We start from the raw sequence: 14794 nt of genomic DNA, 5'->3' as shown, positions 1-14794 counted from the left end.
ACATTGAATTAGCCAAGAAAGATGAAAGTCCAACAAAATATGCTAGTCTGACAAATATTTTATAAATCAGAAAACCTCTTTACAACTATATGACAAATTAATACAGATTGAAGATATCATTGTAAAAAGGTGTTATAAGGTGTTATTATGAGTTGTAAGAATGTGGGGACTTTGTTGCACTATTCAAAATAACTTCAGCTATCCAGATACCTAGATTCTTGTTGCATTTGTCAGTGTAAAAGTGTTAAATGATTAGCTAACAAGTTACGATGTATTATAGATAAATAATATCCGTGAAATATAACCAAACAGTTTTTGCTTATCTAGATTGATGGACCTAGCATTATAGGTGATTAAGAAAAGAGGTGATTAGCTGGCTGGCCTGCATGACATACTGCATGAAAAATGCCTCTGCCAAATTCCCTTCAGCCAAGTTCTGTTGGCAGTGACAGCACAATAGCAAATTATGGTGGATTATGTATTGGCAGGTTTTCATAATTGTTTTGTACACCTTTTAACCGATTAAACTCTACAAGTTCGTACAGGGCTGATGATTCTGGCTGCTAGCATAATCACAATAGCATCGAGAAAATGGCTGTTGTGGTATTACAAATGTATGCAGACAATTAAAATGTCACATCTCTAATACCACATAGCATGTTGGGTTATAACATAATTATTTGACAATAAGACCTAAATTTTCTGTAATGCATATTTGATGATCTTTGTTCCTTTCTCTGTAGAAATGCAGCACATGGCTTCTCCCTTATTCCAGTGGACAGTCTAAAAGTAACCATGAAGGACATTCTACAGAAGGCACTGAAGAAAAGGAAAGGCTCACAGAAGGGCTCAGGTAAGAAGGCTCAAAGGCTTTGTAAAGGACAGTTGGAAATTTAATTATTGACTTTCCAAAAGAGAAAACTGAAAGGTGTACTTGTGTCTGCCAAGGTACAGCAGTAACATTTCTGACTGGTATAAACAGTGACACCTTTGGATGTTAGGCAAACATGATGACCAGTATTCTACAGAAACAATAAAAAGCAACTCATGAACCTCACTTATAACTTAAACTCTCACATTTTATTACATCACATGGCATTGATTTCTTGTTTTGTTTGAAGTTGGAGTTGATGCTAAGTCAGCAAGCACCATCACCAAAGAGGTTAATTGTCTGGAAAGGTTAAAAGCCATACTGCATTAAAACTGCACCCGCTCCCCATAGCGGGCCAGGGGCGGGCCTGATCTGGCATACTCAATTAATCACTTGATAGCATTGAATATTCTTAAAATACAGTCCATTTCTTGGAACTAATAGTTAAGTACCTACTTACAGATTTTCAGCCACTACATTCACCAGAAATCCCACACTGAATACATAATGTTTATTTTGTTTATTTCCAGAATGTTCATGCCTGTCCTTTTAAGTAGCCTTTTAAACAATGCTTGCAGTATAAGATAAATTCAGATTGTCATAAGAAATTCAATTACCATCAAAGCAACTGCGTGACATGTTTAAATATAGAATGTATATAGAATGTTAATAAAGTTCTTTATATGCTTGCTCATATCTTTGTACAAAAAAATGTGTTCATCTTCTTTGTAACCTAACACAAAATATGTAAGCCGTTAATTACCACAAAACATGTTAGTCATGTAGCAGTGTTCCTGAATAGAAAGCTAAAACCCTCCAATACTGTTGGGCCATAAAGAGCTGTTTTCTTTGAGTAACACACATTTACACCCATGAGTACCAATTACTTCACAAGTGTTTTTCAGATGCACCAGGGATGATAAGCAGCACTTTCAACAAATAGAGCTTGCTTAGGTGAAAATGTAGACACCTCACTTGCCTTGTATGGTCACCACTGAGGCCCACTGAGAGGGAGGGCATTCCGGACCACAATACATCACTTGTGCACATTAGCCAGATAAGCTGTAGTGCATGTGTGTGATACTGTTTAGCAAAACTGATGCAGTCATGGATACCGTTGGACATTATGGAAAGTAAGAGGCTTATTATGGATGAAGTTAATGTGGAGTTGTTTGGGTGCAGTTATGCGCTGGAAGCTGGGAGTAACGGTTTAGTGACTTCTAGCGTGGACTAGGATGTTTGTTCACAAATCACTGGATGTTTCCATTTACTGCTAGAATAATTTGTAATCCTGCTGAAAATTGTGTAAATGAGAGCATACTATTACAGTATTACAGTATTACAGCATTTACAGTATTACAGTATTTTCCCCAGCATAGCCTAAAAGACTAATGGCAATAAAGCTAATATTGTTTAGCCTATAACAATGAAGCTGTAAAGAAACTAATACTGTCTCTTAATAAGTTGTCGAACATTGTTGTGATGTGTTTGCAAAAAAAGATTTCTTGCACACTCAATGTATAGTGACCGATGACGTGTGCATTTGGAGAGGCTTTAGGGCACTTTGGAGATATCTAGGACACCTAGTGGAAAATACCGCACAGCTCCTGAGTAATTTCATATATGTGCTCAAAATTGTTCACTTTAATTGACAAGACCCTGGTGAATCAGGAAATGTCGAGCATGACTGAAAAATTAATCTCTGGCAAACATACACATTATTTGCCCCAAAAATAAAAGGCGCTTTTTGTTTTTTGACATTTTCTTCTAAATGATGGAAAAATAAGCCTGGATGTGAATGGATGTCTACATCAATTTGAATCCCAAATGATCACTGTGCTATATGTACAATTTCAGATAATTGGTGTTAAAGTACAAAGTACAAATTGCTCAAAAATGAGCTTACAATTGGAGGTGCACTTAGGGGTTTTAAACCTAAATGGACCTATTTCAGATTTATATTCAGATAAAGAATATAATATAAATATAAACAGTGACTGTATCGATTCATGTATCAGCAAGAATGTCTTCACAATATATTGCCATTTTGATATTTTGTACACAGCCCTACTGATCACTTGAACCTTCCAATGTGTGACTGTGCCGATATCATACCACAGTTATGTAGCAATAAATGGTGCTCTTAGTATTGCTGTGATAATCTTCACTAGTTCTTGTTGAGGCAGTTGGGCCTGTTTCGTCTTTCTGAAGAAGTACAGTGGGGGTTTTTTTCCACCTGGTGAAAGGTGTTAATCAGTATTTTTGTGTAAACTCCAAGGAACTGAAGGCTCATGACACATTCCACTGTTTCTCCAAATATGTGGAGGAAGAGGTAGTCTGCTAAAGCGGCTTGTATACTAACAAAGTTTTTTGTTTTATATGTTATTCTTAAACTCTGAAGTGTAAATCAGAGGGATAGAATTGTGAAAGCAACTATGTACAGTGATAACTGAGTATAGCATTAACATGGTAGCTAATGTGTCTACAAAGCCATGTTTTTCCAGGTAGTATTTCTCATTGTATTGCTACGGTTCCATTGAGATGTTTTACATCTCAAGATAGTAGGTTGTTCTGTTGAGGATTTTCAGATCAGATCTGAAAACATCTATGATGGCAAGTTTTTTGTAAAGCACACAAACACAGGAGAAATCACAGTGCTCCTGAAAAAAGGGAGACTACCCAGGTAGATTTTTTTTCTTTCTGTGTTTTTTAATAGTTAACAAGCTCTGTATCTTTCCTTGGTGAACCTTTTTTCTTTCCTACTTAAAAGGCCAAAATATTTGCTTATATTCAGTGTTGTTTCTTCACTGTTTAAACCCTTCCACCAAACCTAGTAAAAGCTTGGTGAGATTCTCTTATGTGGTTCAATATACTCCCCATATAAGCACCATGCTACTAATAGTTTATAAGCCTTTTTCAGGCCTTTTAAGTAGGAAGGGGGGGGGGGGGATCTTATTTACTATTTGTGACAGTAGCCCATTGTGAGTGTTTTTGCAAATTGAACACAGAATGGGTTTCAGGTTCAACCCAGTAAACCTATGGTGTATTGGTAATATTGTGAAGCTTTTCAAGATAATGATTTTATTATCCTACTATTTTATTGTCCTATGTGTGCATCCAAAGTTCTTGTCAGAATACAATTGAGGCACCCTCAATTTGAGGAAAAAGTCTCAACAGAATCACTGTTGTTGCAGGTCCCATGTATCGTTTGGAGAAGCAGACTGAGCCAAACGTGGCAGTGGATTTGGACAGTACACTGGAGAGCCAGAGCACACTGGAATTCTGTCTTGTCCGAGAGAACAGTGAGTTTTGGTTTTGGGTTGGCCCCTACACAACACACAGCTTGAGTCCAGCTGACATTCTCTCAGGAATTAGTCTTAGTGTGCACAGAAAGCCTCATTAACTTGTAAGGGCACAGAGAACTTAATTTTAATTCTCCCTAGTTTTAACCTTATTCCACTTTTCTCCTCCCTGACCTCATACTTCTGTCCCATGTTCATTTGTTTAACTCTACACCATAGGTTCCAGAGGAGAGGAAAGCTCAGAGGAGGACCCACCCATAGACATCACTACGGTACAGGACATGCTGAGCAGTCACCACTACAAATCCTTTAAGATCAGCATGATCCACAAGCTTCGCTTCACCACCGATGTTCAACTAGGTATACTGCATTTTGAGCAAAAGCCCTGATCTAGTAATCAGCATTCATATTTAAATTGTAGCTTTATATAATGGTGTTAGATACTACATGAATAAACTCCTTTCAGTTGACTGTTAAAGCTTTGTCTTTTGATTAGTGTTTGATTAGTTTTGTGACTGGTACTGGTATTCTAACAGTCATTAGAGGACTTAGTATCACACAGGTTCTATCAAAGCATTGTTCGGATTAATCTGTTTGGAGTACATTGTTTTGTAAAATTTCCATATTAAATGCTACAAGAAATACCATAACTCTAACTGCAAATCTTCAGTTAGTTTTGTGTATAAGTGCCATATGTATCAAATATCTTCCAGGATGTACCTGAATAACTCCTCTGGGATTTTGATGTGATTGACAAATTTTACCATGTGTTACTAGTATTTGCAGACTATTTTTAAACCCATTTTTAATGAATGGGTGTAAACCTTTTGGGAGACCTTTAATGATATTCCAGACTTCTCTGTATCTGTGTGCATATTTGTGCCATATATGCATGTGTTTATATATGTTTTACTAGTCTAATCTGGTTTAAATGGTCTGCATTGCCAAAGCCACCATATGAGCTCACAGTTATTGTGCTCTTCCAATCCTGGACCCCTTGTGAGCATAAAAATGTTTTTGTTTTTTTGTTTTTGGCAGCACTTTTAAAGTGGCACAGTTCTTGCAAATAACAAGTTAACCTGTCATCTTTCAGGCATATCTGGTGAGAAGGTGGAGATCGACCCTGTCACCAATCAAAAGACAAGCACTAAGTTCTGGATCCGCCAAAAACCCATCTCCATAGACTCAGATTTATTGTGCGCCTGTGACCTTGTGGAGGAGAAGAGTCCAAGTTAGAACTTTTTGTTTTTTAATAGATCAAGTATTACTTTAAAGGTGTGGGTGTGTGTGTGTGTGTGTGTGTGTGTGTGTGTGTGTGTGTGTGTGTGTGTGTATGTGTATATACATGGGCTTTTATTTATATATATATATAAAAGCCCATGCCACCTCCAGGAGGCTCAACAATGAGGTCCCTGCTTCACCTTCCACCAAACTCACTTTTAAACCAAGTCACACATCTTTAAGCACTATGCCACTAGCAAAACCCAAAAAATCCATGATGGCCTTCACAGCTACTAAGGCCGTATTCAGCCCAACTGGCACTGTTAATGTTTGCTCAGTGCTGCCAGTTTCACATGGATTTTACCTATTATATCAGCATCTGTTCTCCATCACAACAGAACCATCCTCACCTCCCCAGTGACTAAAGCCAACACTATTAATGCCTGCTCCATGCCGCTGGTTCCATCTACCACTCTACACAGTGACACAACAACATTAACTACTCCACCTTTATTGGGCATTACCCCAGCTAATCTGAGCTCTCCTTATCCACAAGCACTGACTAGCCCTTTCAGCTACTTCTGATAACTCCTTTAGAGCTACTCTTAATTTACAGTCTATAATGCCAAACTGCACAAGCAATGATGTGGCAAACTTTGCTACAATCTATTAACACCTATCTCTACCTGTCTTATATGTGCCTGCCACCCATGTTCTCTCACCTCAGCAACCAAGTCAGCATACTTCAGCTTTTTCCTTTCAAAAGCTTCATCCACCACATCCTCAAATAGAATTGTTAGCTCTGTAGCATAAACTATCCATTTATTTCCACCATATCTGGCCTTAGCGTAGTTACGGCAATACACTCAAGGACTTTTGTCTACGTCCACAAGCAATTTCCAATCTTGCGATTCACCCCATCTATCATTGTTTTAGCCTGTGTTTGAACTCCAACACAGTGCCCTTCTTGCACAAACATAATCTTTAAGAAAGGTCCAGCAGTACATAATAGGACCCTTAAAAAAAACAAATCAAACCCTTTAAATATGACCCTTTAAAAAACAAAGTGCTTGGACACCTAAAAATATTTCTGATTATGAAAATGGTTGGTTTGTAAAGTTACTAGTGGGACTTCGTTAGCTGACGATATGGCTTTTACTGTTTTTTTTTTCCATGTGTTCTAAATGCAGTTATCTCTGTATTATGCTTGCAGGTCATGCGATATTTAAGCTCACATATCTTAGCAATCATGACTACAAGGCGCTTTACTTTGAATGTGATGCTGCTACAGTCAACGAGATCGTGCTCAAGGTGAAGTGTTAATTTCACAGTCAATTTCTATTAGTGTCAATAAATGTCTTTTTTGGTGTGTGTTCCTGATTGTTTCCTTATATAATAGGTTTACTATATTTCAGCCCATGTCTTCTGTAGCACAATTTTGCTGATAGCTTTAGCATTGAAAACCCATTCCTCTGAATCTTCTTACTGTTGGGCAGGGTGATGGATTAAAATGGAATAAGACTTGAAAAGACCTGTTAAATCTCCTTTTCAAACAGTAAACTCACAGTACACTTGTGCTGTTGTCAGGAAACTGCAAATCATGCTTTGAGGTATTACTGATTTATGAGGGCTTATTAAATCTAAAACAATTTTAAAAGGTATGAACTGAAAAAATTATCTATGAAGTATCTTTGCTGTTTCACCTTACTTTTTGCAAAGACTTGTTCGAATGCTACTGAAAACTCCATTTGTCCTTTGCGCCTCTGACTATTTCTCAGGTGAACTACATTCTGGAGTCTCGTGCCAGCACTTCAAGAGCTGACTACTTTGCCCAAAAGCAGCGCAAACTAAGCCGGCGTACCAGCTTCAGCTTCCAGAAGGACAAGAAGTCAGGCCAGTAGGATGTGTAGCTAAACACCTGACTGAGTTCGTCTGACCCAAGCTGAGAGAAAAAGAGAATAAGGGGGAGCCTTGTTAAACAGAAGCCCAGATAAATACAGTAATTAATTGCAACAGGTAGAACCAGAGAAGACTGAGATATTAGAAGGAAGTCAAATTAAGAAGTGAAATAAGAAAACCAAACCATGATGGTAGAGGAAAGTAGCAGAGAAGTGAAGATGAATATGGAAGGGGAGTTAAGGCAGATGTGTCTTGATTTTCCCAGTGGTAGAATCAGCTTCCGAGGGTCTGTATACTGATGGACTGTCATTTCTCAGCCATATCAGAGCTCTGATGCTCTCTGCTGTTATTCAAGAATGTATAAGAAGAAAAAAATTTAAGCCACGGTAATCACCCAGACTGAACATGCATTATCATCAGTCTCTGATTCTGAAGCACAGCACAGGACAGAGAAGCTGCTGTTTATATATATATATATTATCTCCACTGCCTACAAGTGAACTGTACATACAGGAGTACCAAATTTACACAGGTGGACATAAGGACTTTGGAGTTGCAAAGAGCAAGTAAATTTGTATTAGTTACATGTATGAAATATATTAATGTAAGTAAACAGTGCTGGGACATTGATGTTTAAAGGGAAAATCCTTGCATTTCAAGCAATTACATTCAGGGTCATATTTAGAAAAAAAACCCTCTGGCCATAGAACTTCAGTGCCTGGTACTGTTCAATTGGACAAAGTTGCATTCTTACAAAGTGTGAGGATTTAAAAATATGAATTCAAATCAAGGCATATTTGCTTGTAAGGTTGGGCAGGAACCGTAAACCTCTCTTCTTATCTGAAATAACATTCAGCTGGTAGGTTATATAAATAGCAGATTTTTTAAAGATCAAGCAAATTAAGTTATTATCTTTACTTTGTACTGTGATCTGGGTTTTTTTGTTTGTTTGTTTTTTTGTTTCCTCCTCTGCATCTGTATCTATGGACTGACTGTAATATACTGAACCACACACTGTCTGTCAGGTTGATCAGAGCATTTTGTTCCGACTGTCCTTTTAGGCTGAAACTATGGAATGTATGACTTTTTTTTTTTTTTCCTCCCATAACAATGAAAATAATAATGATAATATTATACATTATACACTCTAGGTTCATTTCACTTGCATGTTTATAAGGGTTTCTTTCTATGCCCAGCCCATTTTGCCTTCTTTTAAACATGGAGTCAAACTCTCACAATGTACCCCATCTCTGAAAGCTGCTGTCATAAACTGGATTCAGGGTGTTTGTTCAGATCCAAAACTCATGTTTCAACTCAGGTTTCTGACTGCCGTTTTGTGTTGACTGGTCTAAGTTTTTGTTTTAATTTTTTTTTTTTTCTGTATGTTGGAAACAAAAAAGCGAATGCTCTTCCATGCAGCAACAGTGCTGATGGATGAACTGAAAGTGTTTCCATGATGGGAAGAACTGCTGCATAAAGACATTTCAAATAAAACTTTATTTATAAGTGGTAAAGTTTTGATGACCAGGTTATCATGTGACAAATGAAATTAACATGATTTGCTACAGTATCATATACATACTGTATAAGTATACAGTAGATTTTCTAATTAAAGACTGAACTAAAGTACCAGTATTCTGTTTTGGCAAGTCTTTGTGTGTTATCCAGTTTCTGTGTTCACTTTGTCCTCCTACCTGAAGTTGATGCTCAACATTTATATAATCCTGTATGAAGGTGGTCTCTGAAGGGAGCAGAACTTCTGTCTTCTGACACATCCTGTTAGCTTGGCTCTTCCAACCCTCTCAGCCTCAGTACACAAGAACACAAGATTCAACCAATGATGCTTAGTAGCTTCACCGATTAAAAAAAAAAAAAAGTCATGCCAACTTTACATCTTTGTGTACATTTGTGGTAGTTTACTGCCTTGTAAAAACAAAATTGACAAATACATCTCTGTATGTTTGTGAATGTGGCTAAGTTTTTATTATATAAATGGGCCATTTTGTGTCACACACTGAAAATATTTTGCAGTATATTAAGAGCAGACAGCAATGGTGTGGCAAAAAATTTATATTATAAATTATTTTCCAGTCAAGACATATTAAAATATTACCTGTGCAATATAATAATGATCCTTAATAGTATACAGGGGGCATGTAACCTTTACTTTATATGCCACATAATCCACAAAGAAGTGAATTATACTAAACAGTGCAAACTGTTTAAAGAGGTGGAGAAAGATAAAAATGTGCTGAAAGTTTTTGTCTGCAGTCCTTCAATCAAAAGGAAAAAAGCAGATGAGTTGAGAGTAATTAGACAGTTCCTTTCAAAGTACAAAGTTATGCAATATTTGATCCGAAGCTCTGGAAATATAAAGCTGACTGATAGAGCCACAGCAAGGATACAGGATGGTATGGAGTTTAATAAAGAACAGGAGCTTTATCAGGAATATTCCAGATTGTACATTACAAACATAAATGTGTCTATTCCAGTAACATGCACATACCCTTTGGCCAAAGACAAAATTATGTTGCTATGTTAATTTTCACCACTGCTAGGTTTATTCTCCCTCTTATTATTATTGTGGATGTTGGATTCTGCAGTTATAGCCAAGTATTTTAAGGTAATGCAGTGGAAAGTGTAATATTGCAGTGCGGGCTATAGCACATTTATGGATATTGCTTACATTTAAAAGTGAATTGGAGTTAGCAGAAACTAGGTCCTCATGTTAGGCTTGACCTGTATAGTTTGCTAGGTGTTGCATGATTCAAATTAAAATTACATTCACTTTATCATGTAATTAATACATTAAAAAAAACAAAAAACATTGCTCTAAAACGTATCCTTGCTATAAATAAAATGCAATTCTGGCAAAGGAATCTGTTTGTGACTGTGACCATCCATGGATGATCTATTTGGTAAGTATTCCAGGTTAATAGGCAAAAACCAGCAATTTACCATGGCATTTACACACTTGCCAATATTTATGTGTTTTGTATAGGAGCTCTGCATTTTGACATTGGACTATGTTAGCATGTCTTAGCATTCAAAGATACAGCAAAAGACCAGACTTTTTTCTCCTCTGATAAAATGGCAGATAAGCAATTGAATCTCTCTGAATCTGAAATGACTGACATTAGCTTATTAGTTTTGAATATCTAAAGTGATCTGACAAAGTCTGAATGCCCTCCCCTGTTCGGGATGGCATTTTGCTTCAAGTGTCCTGCCTGATTTGTGCACTGGCCTCCCTCAGTTGTCCAGATAAATAGAGATGTGTTGAGTATAAATATTAAATAAAATGAGGAAACACAAGTAAATGATTAACACTCAATACTATATTAAAATTTTGTCTTAATATTAACATAGCTAAAACACAAGTTGTGAGCATCAATTTAGCACGCAAGTTATCTGTATCTGAAAACGCCATCGTAAAATTAAGGAAGGCATTCTTTGCTTTATTTGCCCTGTAACCTGCTCTCTGCCTTGCTTCCTTGCCCTTTAGATTAGCTGTTTTTTTTTTCATTTTTCTTTTTCTTTTCACAAGCTTGCTTTTCAAGCTACATTGTCTGAGCTTGTTAAATACAAGCTAGAAACAAAACAAAGCCAAAAGAGGACTTTTTTCTTCTGGATTTTTGTACTTTTAAGATGAATGCTACACACACAGGAAAAGGAACATTAGAAATGGCTTCTCAAGTTTCAGAACACATGTTGTCAAAATTGTTAGTCTTCTTCAGAAAACAGCGTTGAGTATAACTTTTTGAAGCTAATTATCGGCATTCAAGAGCTGGCATTTCTTTGCTGTGTGAGGAGTATCAGACTGTGAGCGTTGCCAGCAGACCACTAACTGGGCGGTGTAACAAAGCAGCGGAGACTGAGTTGGGCACGGAAATGTGTGGATGCAGCTGCTATGATGAGTCCAACTGACAGAAATGAGCAATAGGTCTAGGTTGGAGCCATACCCAAAGGCCTATGTACAGCTCTGTAATCTTGTTTTCCACCCCTGCTAGCATCATCTACTGCAAATGCTAAACTGTTGCTCAGAAACTGCTGCACAAAATGAGATCAATTCATTTGCAGAACAAATTTAAACCATTGCAAAGCATCGGTGTGGAACTTAATGAAGATGATGAAAATAACAGAAAGAACAATAAGTGCCAAATGGCCAGAACTCCACAGCAGAGCTACAGGACCCCAGTACAGCAACCCTCATCTTTGGGGATGGCTCTATCAATTAAGTTAATGTCCAGAAACGCATAGTTCAATGTTAGCTCAACATCACAAGCTGAATGAAAATTCCACCAATATTGGCTGAATACACAACAGTGAAGTGGATTGTTGTGCATGTCGACAGGAATAACATTAGAAAGCAGGAGTCTGAGTTATTAAAAAAATTATTAATGTTCACTTTTAACAAGTTAGCAAGTTCAACATGCAATCAGTTATCAGTGGTCCTCTACCTGTATGAAGAACATTTTCTCAAGGATACTTGTGTTAATGTCAAGTAGCCTGGATTTTACTGTCAACCATAACCTATTGTTTTGAAGTGTGAATTTTTTTAGGCAGAGAATGTCTAGGCATAAACAATAGGGGTGTCAAAACTCTGACAGATAACTTAATTATCTCAGTGTGCAACTTATGTACCCCAACTGGTGAAGGCACATCGGTACAAACCTCAAAGGACACACTTCCATCAGTGGATTTTGTCACTTCAGAGCCACATCTTCCCACCAGTTGATCAGCTAAAACACCAGACAACACAACCCCATGAGGACTCTACTCTTCTCCATCTCCTCCTCAGCCCCCCTGAACCTCTCAACAACAATAGAGAAGCTAGTACTGGCTAGGATGAGGCTGTCTCTTTCCCTGTCAACCAGACTTCAGGTAGAGTGTAAAACCAGCTGAGCAATTCCTCTACCTTCATCTACTGCCTTATCCCCACTTTCTTCCCGAAGACCTTCCCCCAAGAAGAGACAAGCTCCTCATCCACCAGAAAGACTTCACCCTCCATCAGCAGAAGTTCTACCCACCAGCATCTGCTCTAATGGAAGAAAATACCCCAGTTTCAATAGTCTGCCACATTGATATTCTTTTGGTACCTGCTGCTAGAATGATGGTCGGCAGTGCATGTTTTCAGAAGAATCTTGGACCAGCGTACCTGTAATCTCTCCCATTCCAGTGCTCATCAGAAACAGAAAAAACAAGGCATTAACAAGGCATTAATGCATTAACCTGTAAATGCATCAAACCTTCAGTATGTACAAAATTAATCACAGCTTTTCAGAAAAGTATACAAGTTAATAATTAGCTTTTCTCAATATTATATCACTAGCTCAAACAAGTTTTGGTTAATTATTTTAATGTTTTTCTAACCAATGGGCTTGATGTTATACAGTTAAATGAAACATGGTTAAGTAAATGTAGTGGCACAACCACATTCATTGAGCCTGCTTTCACCAATCTTCAGCTTCATAAATATCCCTCATGTAGCATGGAGGTACAGCTGCTCTGGTTAACTGTTCTTTCCAACGTAAGCAGTTGTCATTTAGTGAGTTTATATCCTTTGAGTATCAAAGTGCAGTTCGAAGAGGAGTGCCAAGAATATGTAGTGGAAATAGCTTGCCCCTTCTCTCTGGAAAAAAAAAAGTTTAGATCTTCCCCCTCCCTTAGAGGAAACAGTGACCAGAGCCTCCTTGGTGTCAAGATTTGTAACCTCTACATCATAAATAAGGATTAAAGCTCTAGAACAAGCATCTTACTATTTGCAATTGAGTAACAAGTTCAAGTAAAGTAGTTAGCTTAATGTAAACTTTAAACTACTTTATTCTGTTCAAATGTGGTTGAAAACCTATTGCTTCTCCTCTTCCCTTTTCTTTCCATTTATTGGTAACAGCATAATAACAATGTTAACAATTTCTAATTGTGTTTACTAATGGTCCTATATGAACCAGATAGACAAAAATACATTTCATTTTATTCGTTGGTAGATTTCAAATTAAGGTAGGAAATATGTACTTAATTGATGATCAAATGTTCATGTTATAATCTTATAATGCTTCATTTATTGTGTTATATGAACAAGCTTTGAAGACTGGTAGAGAATACTTTTTTCACTCTTTTTTAACTTCCTTTCTTCTTCATGGTGATTTCTCAAATAATGCCTTAATAAGAAACCTGTCCCCTTTGGTTTAAAATAAAAGAAATCCAAATGCGCATGTAGGCCCATGCCTCTGCCCTTGAGACTTACTTATTAAACCCAAGAGCAGTTTAGAAAAGGTTCATAAGAACAATGAGTGATTAGAAAAGATGTTAAGTTTCCAGTGAGAAGTGAAAACCAAAGTCAAGAGCCTCTCGCAAGGAAGGAATCTTTTGAGTTTCCTGTAGTTTCTTTTTCCTTTCCTTTTGTTTATTTGTTGTTAAGTTTGTTGTTTTCTTCTTGCATAATTCACTCACAATATGTGTGCCCGGTAATCTGTTTTCTTCTTTAAGATAATAGAGATGGACATTTTTGTCAGATTAAAGTAAGGCAGAATAACACCAAACATAATGCAAAGTTGATGTTGTTGATTACCTATAATTCTTTTCAGCAGAGGTAGGTTAGGGAATTTCCTAATACCTAAATTTTACTTAGAAATCAGTTTCCATTAATTTGCTCTCATCTTTGTGTCTTGTGTGCCTTGCTCACTGGTTGGTTTAATAAATTGGTTTGTTGTAGCCCCATCTCAAGAGATCACCATCATTCTTGTTTTGTTTTCCCCTTTCTCTCAAATAGTTTAGCGAATTCAAAATATATGGCTCACCTATCCCTATAACTTAACCCATTTACTCAATTATTGTTGTAATAAATACACATTCCATTAAAGTTTGTGGTTCCCTGGTGGTGTCATGCTCACCTGTCCACATGAGGGGCTGGCTATGTGGAGTTTGTTTATTTATTTATTTTTTAGTGCTTCTGTTGTGTCTTTGTGTTGTGTCCCCATTTCCCATGTTACCATGCCACCTTGTTGTTTTCCCTTATCACTTTCACCTGTGCCTAGTTAACCCCGTTATACAGTGTATAAATGCCTCCCCTTAGCCAGCAGTACTTGTTGATTATTGACCTCTTGTTCAAGTGTTCATATCTACTGTGGTTGTCAGTCTTTGTATGTAAATGTCATTTATTTTCTGTTTGTGCTCTTCATGTTTTATTTTACTTTGATTAAACATCTTTTTTGTTTGAACTTGACTCACACTCGCATGCTGCCTTGCCCGTTACAGAATAACAGACCTACAAAGAAGATGCAGGCCCTGCCATGTGAATGCACAGATGTAGGCCCTGCCATGTGAATGCACAGACGTAGGCCCTGTTGTGTGAATGCACAGACTCAGGCCCTACTGCCCTACACACTCAGCTTTCCTGCGGGCACTCCTCCAGATGCAGACCCTGCTACATCCTGTGTGCCCTCCACTCTAGCAGGTGCTCCTCTGGACGCAGTCCCTGCTGTGTCTTGTGCGCATGCTCACA

General features: G+C 37.5%; 1 protein-coding gene across 2 annotated transcripts in view; it reads left to right on the top strand.

Moving 5' to 3' along the window:
- Nucleotides 1-8942, top strand: part of mapkap1 (MAPK associated protein 1) — a 40296-nt gene extending 31354 nt beyond the window's left edge. For both annotated transcript variants that reach the window (XM_027030482.2, XM_027030483.2), the window contains 6 exons: nt 744-853; nt 4066-4173; nt 4393-4533; nt 5267-5404; nt 6608-6705; nt 7173-8942. In XM_027030482.2, the coding sequence (XP_026886283.1) occupies nt 744-853; nt 4066-4173; nt 4393-4533; nt 5267-5404; nt 6608-6705; nt 7173-7295 (718 nt within the window). In that variant the 3' untranslated portion in view covers nt 7296-8942. The remainder of the gene's footprint in view (nt 1-743; nt 854-4065; nt 4174-4392; nt 4534-5266; nt 5405-6607; nt 6706-7172) is intronic.
- Nucleotides 8943-14794: the final 5852 nt, after the last annotated feature.

The sequence above is a fragment of the Electrophorus electricus genome, chromosome 5 (assembly GCF_013358815.1).
Source record: "Electrophorus electricus isolate fEleEle1 chromosome 5, fEleEle1.pri, whole genome shotgun sequence".
NCBI classification, from domain to species: domain Eukaryota; kingdom Metazoa; phylum Chordata; class Actinopteri; order Gymnotiformes; family Gymnotidae; genus Electrophorus; species Electrophorus electricus.
This window is presented reverse-complemented; position numbering and strand designations above follow the sequence as displayed.